The sequence below is a fragment of the Salminus brasiliensis genome, chromosome 22, assembly GCF_030463535.1.
Source record: "Salminus brasiliensis chromosome 22, fSalBra1.hap2, whole genome shotgun sequence".
Lineage (NCBI taxonomy): Eukaryota > Metazoa > Chordata > Actinopteri > Characiformes > Bryconidae > Salminus > Salminus brasiliensis.
This window is the reverse complement of record NC_132899.1, coordinates 6,929,531-6,950,586: the sequence shown is the minus strand read 5'-3', so window position 1 is coordinate 6,950,586 and position 21,056 is coordinate 6,929,531. Positions and strand designations below refer to the sequence as shown.

The 21,056-nt window shown below is 40.0% G+C and overlaps 1 protein-coding gene and 2 long non-coding RNA genes across 7 annotated transcripts in view; 2 read left to right on the top strand and 1 right to left on the bottom strand.

Moving 5' to 3' along the window:
- The first annotated feature begins 543 nt into the window (after positions 1 to 543).
- LOC140544099 (uncharacterized) lies at positions 544 to 5,661 on the top strand. Its single transcript, XR_011978218.1, has 4 exons — positions 544 to 632; positions 3,527 to 3,628; positions 5,068 to 5,106; positions 5,305 to 5,661. It is a non-coding gene; the product is annotated as an uncharacterized lncRNA (long non-coding RNA).
- A 94-nt stretch (positions 5,662 to 5,755) lies between these two features.
- LOC140544100 (uncharacterized) lies at positions 5,756 to 8,149 on the top strand. The gene is made up of 3 exons (XR_011978219.1): positions 5,756 to 6,488; positions 6,589 to 6,690; positions 7,803 to 8,149. It is a non-coding gene; the product is annotated as an uncharacterized lncRNA (long non-coding RNA).
- A 5,842-nt stretch (positions 8,150 to 13,991) lies between these two features.
- The window catches only part of baiap2b (BAR/IMD domain containing adaptor protein 2b), a 98,510-nt gene continuing 91,445 nt past the window's right edge, over positions 13,992 to 21,056 (bottom strand). For 4 of the 5 annotated variants that reach the window (XM_072666986.1, XM_072666992.1, XM_072666987.1 and 1 more), the window contains one exon: positions 13,992 to 16,276. In XM_072666986.1, the coding sequence (XP_072523087.1) occupies positions 16,156 to 16,276 (121 nt within the window). In that variant the 3' untranslated portion in view covers positions 13,992 to 16,155. Of the gene's footprint in view, positions 16,277 to 18,109; positions 18,162 to 21,056 lie in introns of all 5 variants that reach the window. The other variant, XM_072666988.1, reaches the window with a different exon arrangement.

The following is a 21,056-nucleotide window of genomic DNA, read 5'->3' as shown; positions in this document are numbered from 1 at the left end:
TCATAATAATAAAAATTATTAGAATAGAATCTGATAATATAATTATTAGAATTGAATCTGATAATAATAATAATAATATAATTATTAGAATAGACTCTGTTAATAATAATATAATTATTAGAATAGAATCTGACAATAATAATAATAATAATAATAATATAATTATTAGAATAGAATCTGACAATAATAATAATAATAATAATAATAATAATAATAATAATAATAATATAATTATTAGAATAGAATCTGACAATAATAATAATAATAATAATAATAATAATAATAATAATAGAATCTAAATGACTGCTTAGAAACACGGCAGCATCTTCTGTACACTGCATGTTTCAGCCTGATTCGCCTGATTTGTTTTAAGAGGACAGGTATGTACAGTATGTACTATACCCTTTCCTAATAAGACTATTTAAATATTTAATACATATTTATTAATATTTAAAAATATATATTTAAATTCACATCCGGGAACGCACGTAAAGCAAACCGCACAGCGTCAACCGCCGCCGTTTCAGCCAATGAGCTGCCAGCAGTAAAAACCCCGCGCGCTGCAAGAGACGCCAACCGACCCCGGTCTTCATCCACAGACCAGCAGCTCCTCTCTGCCTCCCTGCTCTCAGGTAAGGAGCCGTTCAGGGCTTTGTCTCCTTTTCAGCGCGTATTTATGCTCATATGGAGGAGATCGAGCTAACTGCTCGTGCCTTAGACGCTGTTAGCCTGCTAGCGGGCTAGTGAGGCTAACTGGCTAGTGCTAGCGCTGGCTCTTAATGGCGCCGAGCCGAACCGCGGCTCAGATGAGCTGCCGCAGTTACAGGGTTAACTGGGGAGGAGGTGGGAGGAGGTGATGGTGTTACTGGGGATATTCAGGGTAATGTAGTGTGGGCGCTTCCTCATGAACGTGCAGGTGGTTCACCTGCTGCTCCCTGCACCTGTTCACTGCGCTAACCTGCAGTGGAGGAGCAGCGCTGCCTCAGCGACTCCTCAGGAAGGAGAGTAGCTATTGGCTGGCCTAGGAGGGGCTGAGTGGCGTCATCGCCTCATTTGCATAATGGTCAATTTGCTTGTTTTGAAGCTGCAGAATAAAGAAATAAGAATGTGGAGAAAAAGTGAGTAAAAACACCCTAAATATGTTAGAACTACTAATTAACTCTGAATATATATAAATATATAATAATATAATATAATATAATATAATATAATATAATATGACTTTAATGCTTTCTCTAGACCCACAGTACATAAATCAGTTTTACATAAATGATATAAATCAGTTTTGTCGTGTGTTGTTAAATGTTAGCAAATCAAATTTAATCCAGAGACTGTTATGTGGGGTGGAGCTGCTACTCTACGCTCATCCCTCCTCCTTTATCCGGGTTTGGGACGGCCAGAGTGACCTTAAAACAGACACTTCAGCAGAGTTACTTAGTTCTGGGGGTTTTTTTTGAGGTGAGTGAGTGACTAAAAATGTGTAGGTTAAGTGCAGATGCATTTCTGTTTATTATATAAATATAATATATAAAACAGGCCTGGATCAGCTGTGACTTTGAGCATGTGCAGTTCATTTGCAGGGTGGACGTGGAGCGGTGTGGGTCTGCTCGGACTGTGAGACTGAGCACTGCGAGTGTTGTGGGACGGGGCTCAAGGCAGAGGACAGTAGCTGAATGACGTGTGGTCACCTCAGAGTCTCTAATAACACCAGAGAAAGTCACTAGAAGTTGCTGGAGGAGTCTGAAAAAGTGCTAAATATAGCGATAGTCACTAAGGTGGCGTGTGGGATACCTATTTTAAATGATTTACAGGCTTGATAGACTTCAGCTAGTTTTATTTTTATACCCCACAGAAATGAGTCTTAATTTCCTTTGACTTTTTAGTGGCGGATATGATGGGAGTTGAGGCCTTGTCGTATTTTGTGGTTTTATTTTCTAGTATATAATATAAGCTTTGAAACAGGCTGCATGACTTTAATGCTTTCTCTAGACCCACAGTACATAAATCAGTTTTACATAAATGATATAAATCAGTTTTGTCGTGTGTTGTTAAATGTTAGCAAATCAAATTTAATCCAGAGACTGTTATGTGGGGTGGAGCTGCTACTCTACGCTCATCCCTCCTCCTTTATCCGGGTTTGGGACGGCCAGAGTGACCTTAAAACAGACGCTTCAGCAGAGTTACTTAGTTGTTTTTAGTTGTTTGTTTGTTTGAGGTGAGTGAGTGATTAAGACTGCGTAGGTTAAGTGGATTAATTGTGTTGTAAAGACGTGGAGCGGTGTGGGTCTGCTGACTGTGAGACTGAGCACTATGAGTGTTGTGGGACGGGGCTCACTGCAGCCCCCGCTGCTGAGGACAGTAGCTGAAGTCTCCAATAACACGATAGTCACTAAGGTGGCGTGTGGGATACCTATTTTAAATGATTTACAGGCTTGATAGACTTCAGCTAGTTTTATTTTTATACCCCACAGAAATGAGTCTTAATTTCCTTTGACTTCACTGGCGGATATGATGGGAGTTGAGGCCTTATCGTATTTTGTGGTATTTTGTGATGTTTTATTTTCTAGTTCATGTTTTGTAAATGTTTGGATGGATGTTTGCTCAACGGGGGACTCTTATGTTGAATATAACCCCGGTTTGGGAACAGGAAATGGAAGTGGCAGCCATTTTTGTGGAGAAGTAAGGTTTGGGAGGAGCAGACTGGTGGATTATTGCTGCTTAAAGCTTCTTAAACAAAGTCGGGATCCTTGTTTGTGTTTATTTCTGTACTTGAGGATTGGATCCCCCTGAATTGTGGAGAGACCCCAAGGAGAGACCCCTCTTTTTTTCCTGTGTTGGCTGTTTATGTACTTTGGGACTTTTTGCATTGTTTTGGTGGGTTTTTTGTTGTTTTTTTTGGATATTTTTTGGATTTGTTTTTGGGTCTTTGGGACAATCTTTGGGCTTTTTTGGATTATTTCATCCCACCTTGTGGACTTCAGCAGCAGGTCTCTGCTCTTCTGCTGTGTTTGCTGGTGTTGGTGTGTTGTCTGTTCTGGAGAGTACTCAGTAAACTTTGACGTGTGTAAGCTCAGTGGTATCTTGGTGCTCATGTTTGTTTTCTCACTCGATAGTGTTCAGATTTTATTAGTAACAGTTGGGTTTGTCAGATTGTTAAAACACTGTGAAAGACCACCAGCCAGAACCATCCGGAAGAAGGTTCCTTGCCCCACTTTTACGTCGTCGCTCCGTTTCTGCATGTTTGTTGTTACTGCATCTCACTGATCCTTACTGATGTTATGTTGCAATATTGATTGATAACCTTATAGTCAACTAAAACTAACTGAAATGAGTTACAATGAAAGGATTGTTTAGCTGAGGTGGCATAGCTAAATTATTAATATTTATTTTTAGTGAAAGACTTGCTGTAATGATTCTCAGCTTGAAGTCGCTGTGTTTGACTATTATTATTATTTTTACACAACGTCTTATTATTATAATTATAATATGAACAAATGTTACAACATAGTTTACTTTGTTTTTATAGGCTATTTTCATCCAGGAATGCACCACCAACAAGGCTCCAGTATTTACAAGCGGGGATGGGACTGAAGGTCTGCAGTGGTATTAGGAGTTTACTCATAAAGAGGTAAGGTTTGAGATTTAAAGCACAGGCAATTAGCAGCTTAAAGGTTAATGGTCTTTTCTAGAAATGGCTGAATGTAATGGTTGTCATAATTTAAGGGGAAACTCCACTAATGTTTTTCAATTAATTAGGCAATTAAAGTTGTAAAATTCATTATAAGTATTCAAAAGCAGCACCTCACAGAAACGTATTTCATTAAATGGCCGTATACACTGTGTAAGAATAGATGAGAGCAGTTAATCTTGATCACTGAACTCAAAATCAGAGATATGTCTTAATTATGTCAGACAATATGGCTTGTGGAGCTCTTTGAAGTTTGATGGTCCTGTTTTACTCTGATGGATCCTGATTACTACTGTCTGTTATAATGGAGAGGAATGTTTGAGACATTGTTTGGTCTTAATTTATTTATATTTATTTATATATACACCAAATTGTGTTGTAGAGGTACATGCATTGTATTATAGGGCAAAATAATGTCCAAAGAAATCATCTTATTTCAGTACCACTATTACATCTGATTCATCATACGTGTATAGGTTCCCTTGTGGTAAATAAAATGTTAAGTTTGGACAGACAGGTGTATCTGTGTTTTGTCACACGTGTTTTTAACATATGCTTTACAATACGGAATCTGTACCCAACACTGGACAGTGTGACAGGAGGGTGGCTAATCTGCAAAGGAGCAGGTACTGAGAACATATTGAATATGCTACTTGATATTGACATTTGGGGCCCTGTTTTGGCGATCTTTTGGCGAGCTGTCGGCCACGCAACAGCTTGATTTAGGGCATGTCAGTGTGTCTTTGCTATCGTAACGACAGGAATAGTACGCGCAAAAGGCATGTACTAAGTCTCTTAATTAATCATGGGTGTGTTTTAGGTGTAACGTGCAGTAATAAACCAATCAGCGTGTCTCTCGCCATTCCCTTTAAGAGCCAGGTGTGGTCTGACTTTGGCGGATTGTTATGTTGGTGTAAAGCTGGGGTGTAGCACGTTGCGCGGCACGTGCCTGTGTTGACAATTCACTGCCAAGATAGCAACCAACGTCTGACGGTTGACGTCTGCCTAGGCTGTTTTCAGTCAGTGGAGCTCCTGTGTTTTCCATTGGCAAGATTGACCTGAACACACCTCATTTCGAGACCACCGTGCCCATCGGCGTAGATGTATAGAGGCAGGCAGAATGTGTGTAATGGGTGTAAGATGGCAATAAGCAAGTGTAAGGGGTGTAAGACAGGGCTCCTTGTTGGTTTAATTGGTGGATGGGGTTTCAGTGGCTAGACAGGATTTGTTCTAACGAATGCAAGTGGGTGTGGGAAGCACTGTCTTGTATATTGCTCTAATTGCAATTGGATACACCCCTGCCTCCAGATTCGCAATCCTTTGCTTGCATGCCAGAGGAAACATACAGTTTTTGTAAACCAATTTACCCCTTTTTTCAGATACTTTGTCATGCTGCTGTGTGTCAGCTTTCAGACCAGGTATGTTTCAGCCATAAAATGAAGTTTATTGTAATGTGTGTGTCGGTGATACTGTACACTTTAATTATTATAATTTATTTGGTTATTATTATAGGGCTTTAGATCCATTTGAAACAGAATCTTAGTCTGTGTTTTAGTCAAGCAGAAATAAAATGGTAATGCTTTTGAAATACACTGTGTTGCTTTGATGATTTACAGTACTGTGACTCTGACCCAAAAGATGGGGATCTTTGCTTTGGGGAAAATTCATCCACAGATGAGGTAATAGCCCTAAAGCTAAAAAAAAAAAAAAAACATATACAGTCCTGTTTTGCCATCAGATTCTGTAACATTGTTCCTGATGGGCAACAGAAGATAATCCTTTTATTAGTAACCAAGGGAAGAAAATGTCTACTAGAGGACTGAAGGTATCATAGCAACACCAGTAGTGGATAGTCACAACAGGCAAGGTTGTTTAACGTAATTGTCATTTACAGACAAAGTGTCCAATCTGTTAATGCAATTTTCCTGCTGAAGAGCTGGCGTTTCATGCAAGCAAGAGTGGACAGAAGTGACGAGGTGTTTGTTTTTTATTTTAATAGTATTATTATATAATTATGTAACTCCTTACTTTTGTTTTGGGTTTTTTTTTTTGTTATTGTTGACATTAACATGCTGCCGGTTCACAATGAAACCATATTTAATGATGGATAAACCCTTAGCAACATCTGTATTTATGTAGTATTGTTTTTTCTCCCTCTCTTTTTAGTGATTGCAAAGAAGGTCCATCCCATTCAGACCCTAGGACAAATATTGCATGGTTTGTGTACTTGACCGTGACTTATTTTAGCACCAGGGAAAGCTCTCTCCACCAGTTTTGATGAGGTCTTCCAAGTAATCTCGGCAGCTGTTGACAAGCGTGAGAGCTTCTGCATTACTGTAGCAAGACACCAAATAGTGGAGCATGGTCTTTTCCAATGGAAACTAAAAAAAAAAAAATCCCCTGTGAACCATTTAAAAGTCCAGTTTATAGGGAACTGTGGCATTGACCCTAAAGAAGAAGGAGTTCTTCACAAGTATCATTTGGGTGTGCATATATAGTATCTGCTATAGACACAAGATTGATGAACATAAGAAGAAAAATTACATAATGTCTGGAAAACTTCAGGAACCTTTGTCCCACTAGTTTAGTCATTAAAAGTGTAAGAATAGGCACTTAAACACTTAAAACCACTAAACTAGAAAATGAAGATCCGTTTAAGAGAAGTTGTAAAATAAATAGGCATGTTTTGCTCCTAGGTTAGTTGGAGGGGACCAACACCCCACTGCCTGGGGAGCTGGATCTACAGAATTTGTCCAGAGATGATATCTGTGGTGATCAGTATACATCACTGAGTACCAGGGTGAGACTTGATGTTTTTTGTTATAATGGGTATAATAGGTCAGCTTTTTATAACACATCCTAGTTTGTCCTGTTAGTATCGTCATTGTGTTTCTTTTTAGGTTGAATCAGCAACTGAAGAGACACTGTTGAGTCTAACCGAAGAAATCATGAACTGGTTACCGTGGACCAGTAAGCCATGACAGAAGAGAAGACGTTGTACGGTACGTGTGAACATACAACACAGTACATTGGCCTGCTGACATGGTATTGACACTACAGTTAAATAAATGCCCTGTTTTTAACCTTAAAAATGCATGTGTAATCACCAGCAATGAAATTCTTTTCTTTTTTTAATTGAAATAATTGTGTACTAGTTTATCTATTAGTATTCACTGCACATCTCCCATTCTAACGAATGCATTTGGCCTATTGGCGAGGTATAAAGCGCCCGCCCCCCCCCAGCATTGAACTGTGGAGCAATGGGATTGTTTTCCATCCAATATTTTTGGGATGAGGTGGGTAGTGCTCAGAGGGCAGTGGTGACTGTTGTGGGTTCCATACCCAGGCTCTGCAAGCTGCCACGGTTGGGCCCTTGAGCAAGGCCCTCGACCCTGTCTGCTCCCCTGGTGCTGCAACAATGGTAGCCCACTCCTCGGGACATGGGTGCTCACTGTCATTGTGTGTTTTCACTGCACGGATGGTTGGCGGAAGCCAAATTCCATCCGTGTCCAATGCTAATGGTTCATATGCTTGTCTTGTCTCGTCTCGTCCAACATCAACCTCAGTAACTCTCCTGTCACTGAATGCAGTCAAGTCCTCACAGCAATGCTCCAGTAGGAAGCCTTACAGTAGCAACAGCAAAAGCAGGATAAACTAATCCCTTTGATTTCAGAAGAAATACTGACAGTGCTTTTGTTTATATAGTGCATCAACAGCAGCGCAATGAAATTTTCTGTGTTTGTGGTGATTACAGCAAGGCAATAAATGCACATTTTAATGTTATTGATTGATAAATTAATATTAATTGGTATTGATTTACCCAGTTTTAGTCACTGGTCAAGCACATCTACTCAACCTGGCAATCACCAAACTGTAAAGTACTTTGGACCTTCAGGACTGAAGTGGCTCTTTCCTGACGCACATTATAACAATTGCTTTATATGTTTATTGTTGTTTAGTGCCGCCGTTCTGCATGCAGGAGTTTGACTACTGCCCATTCTGAATCAATTACAGCAAGGGCCAGCAAGTCTCTTTGTTTATCGTGTGTGTGTATGTATATATTACATACTTATTCATTTAATTTTTTTTTTTTTTTTTTTTTTTTGGCTACCAGGTCATCTCAGCTCTGCAGTGTCCTCTGGTGTCCACCTTGGTTAGGCTTGTCCACACACTGCCTGATAGTCTTCCAGTCAGTGTCCTTCATTTGCACTCCCTGATTAAAGGATGGTGAGGGGGGTAAAAGACACACAAAGGGAAGTTATGCATCAACTGGGAATGGAGTGTGTAAGCAAAATAAATACCTCCAATGGCTCCGGTTCCCTCACTGGAGTCTGAAGCATGCCTATGGGTTAGACCTACTGCAGTCCTTAATGTGTGCTTATTCCAGCCATCTGCGAAATTGGCCAGGTCTGCCTTGAGCCTTGGAAGAAATGTGTAATAAACACACCAGAGATGTCCAAATGTCAAACTTCCTTTAGACTATGGAGCACATCATCCACATATCTCACCAAGACGTTCAATTCCATGAAAGGGGGGAAGATACAGGCTTAAACAATGCAGAAATAAAAGGTTAATGCACTGTTACATACATTAATTAATTAAGATGTTTGTACTAAATAGTTCATATTAGTGGGGAGAGCAAGATTTCCAAAGAGTTGAATGGCTCTACAATCTCCCTCCGAAAGTTATTACACAAAATGGATTTGAATACACTGCTTATTCAACCAAATCAACATACAGTGGGGACCCAGGAGGTGGTGGGCCAATCTTAAACCAGCAGTGACAACGTGTATAAAAACTCCTATGTCTAATACACTTATACAATCACCACGCACACTACCATAAAGACGTCACTGCTGTACTGAGAAGGGTTTACCACCCACATCATACCTGGTGAACTGTGGTCAGAATATGACCAGTGAGGAAAGAATTGGATACATTGTGCAGTAAAAGATACACTATAGTCTATAACTGTATACCTGTATAGTGGAGCTCTATGTGGCCAGTGAGTGAAAAGAGAGCACATTGTACTCACTTGGAAGGCCAGCCAAATGTCCAGAGTGGTCCAGCAGATAAAGGCACTTTCACTGTGATCAGAGGACTGCTGGCTCGAATTCCAGTCAGTCTGTTGGCACAACTGGCCTTGTTCTTGTAAGCCACTTTTGTAAAAACTTTATTCAATTCTTGAAATAACATAAAAAGAAGTGCACTGTCGGGGAAGCCAAGAGCTCCAGTGGAGTTAAGGCCCTGTTACTATGACCAGAGGATTGCTGGTTCAAATCCCAGTCAGGCTGCTTGCCATAGCAGCTAAGGCCCTGAGAGAATGGATCAATAAATATTGCAACATAATATCAGTATGGATCAATGAGATGCAGAAACGAAGCGACAACGTAGAAGTGGGGCAAGGAACCTTCTTCCGGATGGTTCCGGCCGGTGGTCTTTCACAGTGCTGTAACAATCTGACAAACCCAACTGTTACTAATAAAATCTGAACACTATCGAGTGAGAAAACAAACGTGAGCACCAACACACTGAACTTACACACATCAAAGTTTATCTAATTCTTGAAATAACAAAAAGAAGTGCACTGTCGGAGAACCCAAGTGGTCCAGCGGACTTAAGGCGCTGTCACTATGACCAGAGGATTGCTGGTTCGAAGCCCAGTCAGGCTCCTTGCCATCGGCAGCCAAGGCCCTGATAGATGCCGCTTTCTCTTCGTGTGTGTGTGTGTGTGTGCTCCACCCTCACTAGTGTTGGGTAATGAAAAACTCATGAGTGATAAGCATGAATGAACGTACTAAATGAGGCTACAGCTGTGACTTGTCATATTGATCAACCGTGAGGTTGTGTGTATGATGGGTATCTCTGTGTTGTACATAAGGAGGGCCTGCAACACCGTACATCCCATTCTGGTCACTCTTAATAAGATGCCAGCTGGATCAACTCTGTATCTGGACCACTGCATACACTGACCTTCAGCCTGGAGACAACCCTTCATAATCTGATGTCCTGCAGGAGGCTGGCAGGACTTGATCAGGACTTTCATCTCAAGCTTCATCGGTCATAGAAGAATAAAGTCCTCACTGAAATTCCAAGAATCTGGGTAGAACAGCTGTAGCTGGTAGACCAAGCTCAAGGAGGTTTAGAAGGTGGTGTTCTGTCATTTGACACTGTAAACATCCAAGAGGACTAGGGCTGGGCAATATGACTATATTTTATCATGTTATGATAACTGTATCATGACACACAACATGCTTTTCTAAGCATATTGAGGATATCATAATCACTTTATAAACACTGATCAACAGCGTAATTAGACTGGTTTAATAAGATGAAGAGATTCAGATGTTGAGTACCTTAAAAATAAATAAATAAACAAATAAAAATCGCTGTATTCAGTACGGGAGAGTATCTGAATAGTAGTTTTTAAGACTCTGTCACTACTGATGTATTTAGTCTGTGGATAAATGCATCATGACGAATATCATGTATCATGAAAAACATTTAAATATCATGCTCAAGTATTTTTTACCATACCACCCAGCGCTAAAGTGACCAATCATTTTTACCTCAGCAGCCAATTTTGGGGTCCTCCAGAGCTTCACAGACATCAGCAGGGAAGTTAGCATCCATTAATTAAAGTTCACTGTTGGGTGACTATGAAGTCCAAGTAATCCATATTACAGGGTTAAGAGCATGCTGGAGTCTTGTCTGCAACATGGTGGTGCATTCCTGGATGACAATAGCCTATAAAACAATGTACACAGTTGTGTTATTATTATTATTATTATTATTATTATTATTATTATTATCATCATCATCATCATCAAACACAGCAACTTCAAGCTGAGAATAATTACAGCAAGTCTTTCACTAAAAATAAATATTAATAATTTAGCTATGCCACCTCAGCTAAACAATCATTTCATTGTAACTCATTTCAGTTAGTTTTAGTTGACTAACAATTTATCAATCAATATTGCAACATAACATCAGTAAGGATCAGTAGATCCTGTGACATGCAGTAACAACAAAGATGCAGAATCAGAGCGACGACGTAAAAGTGGGGCAAGGAACCTTCTTCCGGATGGTTCTGGCTGGTGGTCTTTCACAGTGTTTTAACAATCTGACAAACCCAACTGTTACTAATAAAATCTGAACACTATCGAGTGAGAAAGCAAACATGAGCACCAAGATACCACTGAGCTTACACACATCAAAGTTTACTGAGTACTCTCCAGAACAGACAACACACCAACACCAGCAAACACAGCAGAAGAGCAGAGACCTGCTGCTGAAGTCCACAAGGTGGGATGAAATAATCCAAAAAAGTCCAAAGATTGTCCCAAAGACCCAAAAACAAATCCAAAAAATATCCAAAAACAAAAAACCCACCAAAACAATGCAAAAAGTCCCAAAATACATAAACAGCCAACACAGGAAAAAAAGAGGGGTCTCTCCACAATTCAGGGGGATCCAATCCTCAAGTACAGAAATAAACACAAACAAGGATCCCGACTTTGTTTAAGAAGCTTTAAGCAGCAATAATCCACCAGTCTGCTCCTCCCAAACCTTGCTTCTCCACAAAAATGGCTGCCACTTCCATTTCCTGTTCCCAAACCGGGGTTATATTCAACATAAGAGTCCCCCGTTGAGCAAACATCCATCCAAACATTTACAAAACATGAACTAGAAAATAAAACATCACAACATACCACAAAATACGATAAGGCCTCAACTCCTATCATATCTGCCCACTAAAAAGTCAAAGGAAATTAAGACTCATTTCTGTGGGGTATAAAAATAAAACTAGCTGAAGTCTATCAAGCCTGTAAATCATTTAAAATAGGTATCCCACACGCCACCTTAGTGACCATCGCTATATTTAGCACTTTTTCAGACTCCTCTAGTGACTTTTCTGGTGTTATTGGAGACTTCAGCTACTGTCCTCAGCAGCGGGGGCTGCAGTGAGCCCCGTCCCACAACACTCACAGTGCTCAGTCTCACAGTCAGCAGACCCACACCGCTCCACGTCTTTACAACACAATTAATCCACTTAACCTACGCAGTCTTAATCACTCACTCACCTCAAACAAACAACTAAACACCAAACAACTAAGTAACTCTGCTGAAGTGTCTGTTTTAAGGTCACTTAGGCCGTCCCAAACCCGGATAAAGGAGGAGGGATGAGCGTAGAGTAGCAGCTCCACCCCACATAACAGTCTCTGGATTAAATTTGATTTGCTAACATTTAACAATTATATCATTTATATAAAACTGATTTATGTACTGTGGGTCTAGAGAAAGCATTAAAATCATATTATATTATTTTATATTATATTATATTAATATATATATTCAGAGTTAATTAGTAGTTCTAACATATTTAGGGTGTTTTTACTCACTTTTTCTCCACATCCTTATTTCTTTATTCTGCAGCTTCAAAACAAGCAAATTGACCATTATGCAAATGAGGCGATGACGCCACTCAGCCCCTCCTAGGCCAGCCAATAGCTACTCTCCTTCCTGAGGAGTCGCTGAGGCAGCGCTGCTCCTCCACTGCAGGTTAGCGCAGTGAACAGGTGCAGGGAGCAGCAGGTGAACCACCTGCACGTTCATGAGGAAGCGCACACACTACATTACCCTGAATATCCCCAGTAACACCATCACCTCCTCCCAGCTCCTCCCCAGTTAACCCTGTAACTGCGGCAGCTCATCTGAGCCGCGGTTCGGCTCGGCGCCATTAAGAGCCAGCGCTAGCACTAGCCAGTTAGCCTCACTAGCCCGCTAGCAGGCTAACAGCGTCTAAGGCACGAGCAGTTAGCTCGATCTCCTCCATATGAGCATAAATACGCGCTGAAAAGGAGACAAAGCCCTGAACGGCTCCTTACCTGAGAGCAGGGAGGCAGAGAGGAGCTGCTGGTCTGTGGATGAAGACCGGGGTCGGTTGGCGTCTCTTGCAGCGCGCGGGGTTTTTACTGCTGGCAGCTCATTGGCTGAAACGGCGGCGGTTGACGCTGTGCGGTTTGCTTTACGTGCGTTCCCGGATGTGAATTTAAATATATATTTTTAAATATTAATAAATATGTATTAAATATTTAAATAGTCGTAAATACACATACAGACAGACCAGACCCGAAATTAAACCTTTGGCTTGTGAACACTTTGATTAGCTCTATTCTGATTGGCTGGTTAACAGCACCGCCATGGCTCACACACCCTAGCATGGCATCACAGGTTATAGCATACCTTTGGTTTAAGCACACGGGGTGCAGTTAGCTTAGCTGAGGAGATAGGAGGTAAAGCTAGTCGACTAGGGTTCAGCTAGTTCCTCAATCTATAAATAATTTGAGTATACATATTAGTTTTATAGTACCTACTGAAGAACTGCCCTGTCCATTCAGTGTCCATGTGCTTTGTCATGGGTACTGTTCCTAGGTTGGACAAGCTATACACGACTTATTGCTGCTGGCCAATAAAAAACATGCATCTCCATTTTTGTCCATGGTTCGAACCCTGTAGCTGCTTCTGTACACATGTGCAATTAACTCTGGATGAATGGACCAATAGAAATGCTCTAAATGACTTGGACTAAAGTCTTAATTAACATTGACTTCCATTCAGAACTCCATTTGCCTTCTCCTGTAAAGTCCCCATTTTGGAGATAGGAGGTAACGCTGGTCGACTAGGGTTAGCTCCCTTTGCTGTGTGCTGAGTTCGTGCTCCTTCTGAGGACACTGGCACAGGAAAGGTCTGGTGAATTTAGCAGCCCTGGGATATCTGGCAAGGATGGGCTGCTCTGAAGTGTTACTAATGCACAAGCATGCCTGAGATTGCCTCATAAGACTGACTATGACCATCAAAAACACTACATTCTCCTAAACTTTAGGGCTTTGAGGGGCTTTAGCTCGTGGGCTGGGGATTGTTAAGTTCATTGTCTGAGCTTCCATGTACCAAACTCTCCTTATTCAGCCATGATCAATACAGTGTACCATTCTGGGGTCGCTTTAACCCCTCTGCTCAACTGTACGGCACTGCCGGTCTAACAAAAAACATGTATCTTCATTTTTGTCCTTTTACTTTTTGACATAATGTGAAATCAAATATTTGACATTTACATCCATTGAAAGTTAAGAAGGTTTTTTTTCCCTTATCCTGTAAAGTTGCCATTTTGGAGATACAGGGTTTTTGCGTGACAGCATCATAAATCATTCCAGGCCTACGCAACAAGCACATCTCGGACTACATTGCTTTCATTAAGCACACAATCAAGAGTTCAGTATAATAACTTTATTTCCAGGACTGTCTACAGACTGTGCGTTTGAGCTATTTAATATTTCGTTGTTTTAACAAAGTAAAACTCCACACATAGTAAGAAAATGGTAGAAAATACCATTTAACATCTATTTTAACTTCTATACACACACAAATAGCCTGTAGTTAATGAGCATACAGACAAATACACAGAAAACAAGACCAACCGGAGAACGGACAGAGAGGAGAAACTGACTGGTTCAAGGCAGAACTACATGGTAAAGTGATGGGCTGCTTTCCTTTATAGTGACCCCCTGAACTCTGCTTTCTCTGTACACATTTACAAGTCTTTCCCTGTACACTCTTGACCTAATGTTACTTATAGTTTCAGCGATCACAGATGGTTCTTAACTGCAATTATAGTCTATGTGTAAAATAATGCATGTGCTTACCAATAGTATACATATTACTTGTGTCTGTTTTCTCAGTCTAAATGCTATAAAACTCTTAAAAGAGGCTTTATGCTATGTTCTATTGCTAGTTTTATGAATCGTGATTCATCCATTCTGTTACATTCTGTTATGTTCAAGCTTATTTAAAATCTAAGAGCACCACATAGTTGTGATTTTGTGACTCTGACTTGAAGGAATGGTGGCATTAGATCATTCTGTGATAAGAATACTATGATAAGAATAGAGCAGGAGTTCTCAGTATGCTGTCTTTCTATGTCTAGAAAAGCCTCAATGGCTTGTGGTCTGCTTAAACAGAAAATACCTTCACAAGAAGAAAAAAGCATGATCAAATCTGCTGTAGTAAAGTCCTTGATGAAAACGTGCATTTTTAACTCTGTATTATTTAACCCACTATGCCCGGTGGTGGTGTCCACATTTCAGCTAGTTCCTCAAATCATAAAGAATTAGAAGAAGTATACATATTAGTTTTATAGTACCTACTGAAGAACTGCCCTGTTCATTCAATGTCCAAGTGCTTTGTCATGGGTACTGTTCCTAGGTTGGACAAGATATACACAACTTATTGCTGCTGCCCAATAAAAAAACATGTATCTCCATTTTTGTCAATTTCAGTGTTCTCCATGGTTCGAACCCTGTAGCTGCTTCTGTACAACTCTGGATGAATGGACCAATAGAAATGCTCTAAATGATTTGGACTAAACTCTTAATTAACATTGACTTCCATTCAGAGCTCCTGTAAAGTCCCCATTTTGGAGATACACGTTTTTCATTGGACAGCGACAATATGAAGTTCATATAGAGAGGCATAGAAAAGTTTGGGCACCCTGGTCAGAATTTATATTGAAAAAAATGGAGCACTGCGTAAAAGTTAGGGTCTCTCAAGACATTTGTGCTCTCAGGTGTCATCTACCAAGGTTCCAGACCTTAATTGGCTTGTTAGGGCTATGGCTTGTTCATGTAAATGGCTTGTTCATGGTCTTTCTTAGGAACTAGGACCAGGTGATCCAGATTTCAAAGCCTTATACATACTGTAGTTCTTCAAACCAACAGTTCCAACAGTCCCAACAATCGGCAGCCATGGGCTCCTCTAAGCAGCACTCTGAAAATTAAAATAATTGATGCCAACAAAACAGGAGAGGCTAACAGAAGATAGCATAGCAAAGTGTTTTCTGTGATTCGATTCAATTGAGGACTGGAAAACTGGAGGTCAAGTGGAGGGCTGAAAGACCCAGAAAACTGGAGGTCAATTTGACGACTGGAGGATCCAGAAAACGTTCAAAGAGAGCTGGTTTTAAGACTGCTAGAAAAGCAAGTACTGATCATGCCAGGTGCCCAAACTTTTAGTTATTTAGCTTTCAGTTATTTTGTAAATCCAAGATGTGAATAAAAGGTAACCTTAATTAAAATATCTCAGAAAGTGTAATCTTTAACATTATGCCTTATCGAAATAAAGCCCCTTAACCTTCCATTACCGTAACAGATATTTGTCCAGGGGTGTCCCAACTTCCCATATTTCTGACGATGTCCTGTGAAACTTGTCCAACTTGTGAGCAGAACACGAATAAGTTTCTTCAATAACTAAATAATACATTGTAAGTGTGATTAGTCAACAATGGGCCTTACAGGGTTCGAAGGGTTAAACAGAGAAAATGCCATTTTCACATTGGTATCCAGGTATCAGTCCCATGGTAGCCCTGGTCCCTTTGTAAAGGCTGTGAATGAGTGTGCAGTCTGAGGCTCCTAATACAGGATTGGAGAGCAGAGATCCTCACCAATGACCAGCTTTTGCTTCGGCTGGTGAACAGAGCTGCTCGGACGCTGTCGGGACACGAAGGTGGTGAAACGTGAAGGATCCGGGAGTCTACAAACATAAACCACAACACTCACTCTTCACTCTACACAGGAACACAGCATATAGGGGCTCAGACAGCAGGCCTAGTGTCTCTAAGCATGCTCAAGCCTCACCTGTCAACTGCTGGGTGGTATAGTTAGATCAATTTAGTGGCACAATATTGTCTGATTATGATACCAGATCTGAAACCTTAATATGTCTAATTAATACGATATCAGCCAGTTTGATTCTGATTTCTTCTTCAAAAATATACATATATTACATATATTACAGTCAATTTAGTGAGGTTAATTTATAATTACATAATTAGTTGAATGTATGTTTATTATTTTAAAACATAATAATATAACTATGTAAGGCATTAGAACATTATATATATATATATATATATCACTAAAATATCATGGAAATTTTAAAGCAATATCACAGTGTACTGGAATATGTGATATATTGACCAGCAATACATCCACACCAGGGAGTCATTCAAAATAAAATCTCTAGAGTTCAATTAAATTCAACTGGATTTAATAAACACTGCATGTGTTAACACCCCCGTATGTTTTAATTTGCAAAGAAAATCATATATATATATATATATATATATATATATATATATATATATATATATATATATATATATATATATATACATACTTTGAAAACATCATACATGACATGCAGACCCCAACCTGTCAATACAGAATGTACACCGATCTGCCATAACCACTGACAGGTGACCAACATTTATTCTGGTTACAATGGCACCTGTCAATGGGGTGGGATCTACATATTATGTGAACAGGCAGCTCTTAAAGGTGATGTTTTGGAAGAAGGAACAATGGACAGAACCTTATTCCCCTTTGACATAATGGCTAGACGCCTGGGCCATTGCAGCCCAAGGTTCATAGATGTGAGGCCCCACCTCCCAACTTACAGGGCTTAATAGGTCTGGTGTGAAAGCTGGGTGCCAGATCCAATAGGACACCTCTTTGAAGTTCTATAGCCTGCATGTCTTGATGAGTTAGAGCTGTTTTTGCAGCATAATAAGGTACTTTGTATTATGCAGGTGGTTTTAATGTTATGGCTGATCAGTGTAAATCAAGTATAAGCAACTGTGTACTGATTACGTAATTAACAAATATGTCATTTGTAAATGTACATCATCCCTGTCAGGCGAAAACCTCTCAGAATAGCAACTTTAGCAACTTTCAGTGGACGCCAATGTACATATAAAGATTTTATTCCAAGTCATTTTGGAGCATTTCTATTGGCCCATTACTCATGACAATTTGGTCGCAATGTAATGAACAACTGGCAAATTCAAATGTATAGCGGAGATACAGGGTTTTTGCGTGACAGCAACAATATGTAAGTCACATGATGAGAATTCTAAACTTTGCAGGTCTTCATGCAGCACAGGGAACTCAGTTCTCAGCCAGTGTGACGTGCAGAGCGAACATGCAGAGCAAAGCTAAACAAGTGCACTAACTGAATTGCAGTTAACAGCTCACAACCTGGTGATTTCCACTGCATCATTTTAGCCATCCTAAATATCTGCTATGCGTAGCATGTTTAGCAGTGGCGTGTCTGGGTCGCTAAGTGGATTTTGTGCAGCAGTTTCAACCTGAAAGGAATACAGTTGTGCAACACGGCTAACACTATCAGCTGAACTTCGGTCTGAACAGCTGCTAAAGAACCTGCTGAAGAGTTGCACAAGCATATTCTTATCCTTCAGCCCAAAGCCACAAAGACAAAGATATATAAATAAATAGACAAACAAACAAACAAATAAATAAATCTTGACCATCTAGGTGATTAAAATCAAAAGGCAGCACCACTTACGTAATTACTGCTCATTCAAAAGCGGGCAAACTCAGGGCCCATACTGGAAAAACTGAAAGGAAAGTTTGCATTTGAATGTTTTTACATGTAGAAAGCTTTCTTTTCCTGTCTAAAGACCTTCTACAGTGCAAACCCATTTATAAGAATTAAAGGTTTATTACAGAACAGATCCATTTATTTATTTCTTACAAAATGTTCAACTTTCACACGTCCTTTTAAAGACTCAATAATATACATTCTTAAACAGTGCAAATATTTAAGAAGGTTTACTAGAGGACTGGACCAGAGTACACTGAAAAAAAGAAAAGCAGAAATCCTAAACAGTATATAATCCACTGCTGTATTTTCTCCCTCTTGATGATTTCTGCTGCCATTATGCTGGATAAGATATTGCATGATTGATAGACAGTGGTGGCTCAGCGGTTAGAGCACCGGGCTATCGATAACAGGGTTGTGGGTTCGATACCCGGGCTTGGCAAGCTGCCACTGTTGGGCCCTTGAGCAAGGCCCTTTACCCTCTCTGCTCCCCGGGCGCTGGAGTTGGCTGCCCACCGCTCTGGGTGTGTGTGTACTCACTGCCCCTCGTTCACTAGTGTGTGTGTGTTCACTACCACAGATAGGTTAAATGCGGAGGACACATTATGTGCACCTTTTTACCTTTTACTTTTAAAATCTGGGTAACAAGCAGGATAATCATAAAGTACCGCCAATAGAATAGGACTCTCAGTAGGTTCAGTAAACATGAACCTATTGGCACCATGCTGCCTAATGCCAGACGTGGGCTAAAGGGGTATAAAGCCCCCCTGCATTGAGCTGTGGAGCAGTGGAATGATGGTGGTGCTCCATCCAGTACTTTTAGGATGAGTTGAGGGTGGGGGGGAGGGGGGTGATCATCCAACATTATGACTTCACTAATGCTCTTGTGTCTCACTAATGCTACAGACCCTTCTCCCCTGGACAGTAGAGACAGTTACTCCTACAGAAGCAGGAGAAACTCTTTTTAATACCTTAGATTTCATAAGAAACCATGAATGAACAGGTGTCCCAATACTTTTGTCCATATAGTGTATTGTAGTGCAATGCATGCAGAAACGTTTTCTGTGGGAGTAACTAGGACGCTAACAATCATCCACACACACTACCTACTAGTTTGAATGGAAACACACAGCTTTACAGACAAGAGTAACACATGCAGGGCTCAGGTAGGCACAGCAGGGGGTGGACAGGGGTATACAGAAACTGCACTGCACTCTCCACTCATGCCTCACATGCACTGTAGTCGAAACCAATGGTAGCTCGTTGGTACCTCAGGCTGGTGTTTGTCGGTTACAGCTGCTGTCAGCTAACATATGCGTAAGTGGCAGCTGCAGATTCTTACTACTTTACATAAAGATGGGTTGTGATTTCCATGGAATTCTCAAAACAGCAGTAAACAGTACTTTAACAAGCCTATAATGGTTATATTTGAGCTATAGACAATTTAATAAAAGGAGGAATAAGAGGATTTCTGCCCAGGTTTCTTAAAGCTACCATACTATTGTTGGTCATTTTTTATGTATATATGTACTTTTATAATGTACTTATGTAATTTTCCAAGTGAAAGCAACAAGAACAGCCTTCTGCACAATTTTGATATGCAATAATATGTGGCAAGTACAACAGTTATGAAACATTAAGCATGTTTTATTTTTTCCAGTGTAGCCAAATCAATTATGCTTTAAAATACATAAAATATAAGTTCCTTTGATCACTTATTTTTTATTACAAAATTGATAAAATGTGTAATTTCACCAGGAATGTCTAGTATTTTTATTAATTATGGATTTACATTTACTATACAGACGTTTGAAGCATCTGAGCTCTCCTATTTAAAACCATTTATCTCTGCATTAAGAGTGTTAATAGCTGATTTACCAAACAAGGTGTTGATACTATAAATACTACTAGTTAACCCCCTAACACTCCAAGGCTTATCACGCACTAAGGTGTATTTCTCAGTATCTACAGGGACTGATGAGGCTATTCTCTGGTAGGTACGTTTGTAACACTGGTGGGCGTAAGGCTATTTAAGAGGTTAAATAATATTCATGAACACAGTGATGTAAAAACTATTTTTTGTATGAATGTTATTTGTATTTATTCTAAAATTAGTGTTTCACAGTCCTGTATGTATATACAGAACTACACTTTACATCCAAAAGTTTGCAAACAGCCTTTCTAATTTTAAGTTGCACCCAGTGCTGACACAGATGTGCAAGTGCACACATACACACAGCTTGTCTAGTCCCTATAGAAGTATTCCCAATAGGATAGTACTCTCTGGAGTAGATACACATGAATTACTGGCACCATGTCTACCGCCAGGGGTGGACTAGAGCGATATATGCATTAGAGGGGTCCCAGCATTGAGCTCTGGAGCAGTGGAACTGTGTCTTTTGGAATAATGGTGCTCCATCCAATACTTTTGGATACCTTGGGCAAGACTCCTAACACTACATTGCCCCACCTCTGTAATATGAGTAACTCTGGGAGTCGCTCTGGATAAGAGAGTCAGCTAAATGCCATAAATGTAAATGTACTTTATATATATTACTATATACAGCTCTGGAGAAAATAAGGAGATCACTTAAATTTTGCATCTCTACGTGTTCGGCAGCCATTTTTTTCAGGCATTTCATCAAACAAAGCTGAGTCACATAACAGCAATGTGAAAGACTAGTGGAAAGCCTGCCAAGACATGAGAGCTGTGATTGGCAGTCAAGGTTATTTCACCATAGTGATTTCTGAAGTTCAAATATTAACACTGTGTTGTTTAAATGTCATTAATAACTTCTTTGCATTCTAATTATTTCTTTGCATTATTTGAGAAGTTGTATTTGAACAGTTGCCACTTCTGCAAATAAATAAATGCACTAAATAGTAAATATACAACACAAAATACATCACA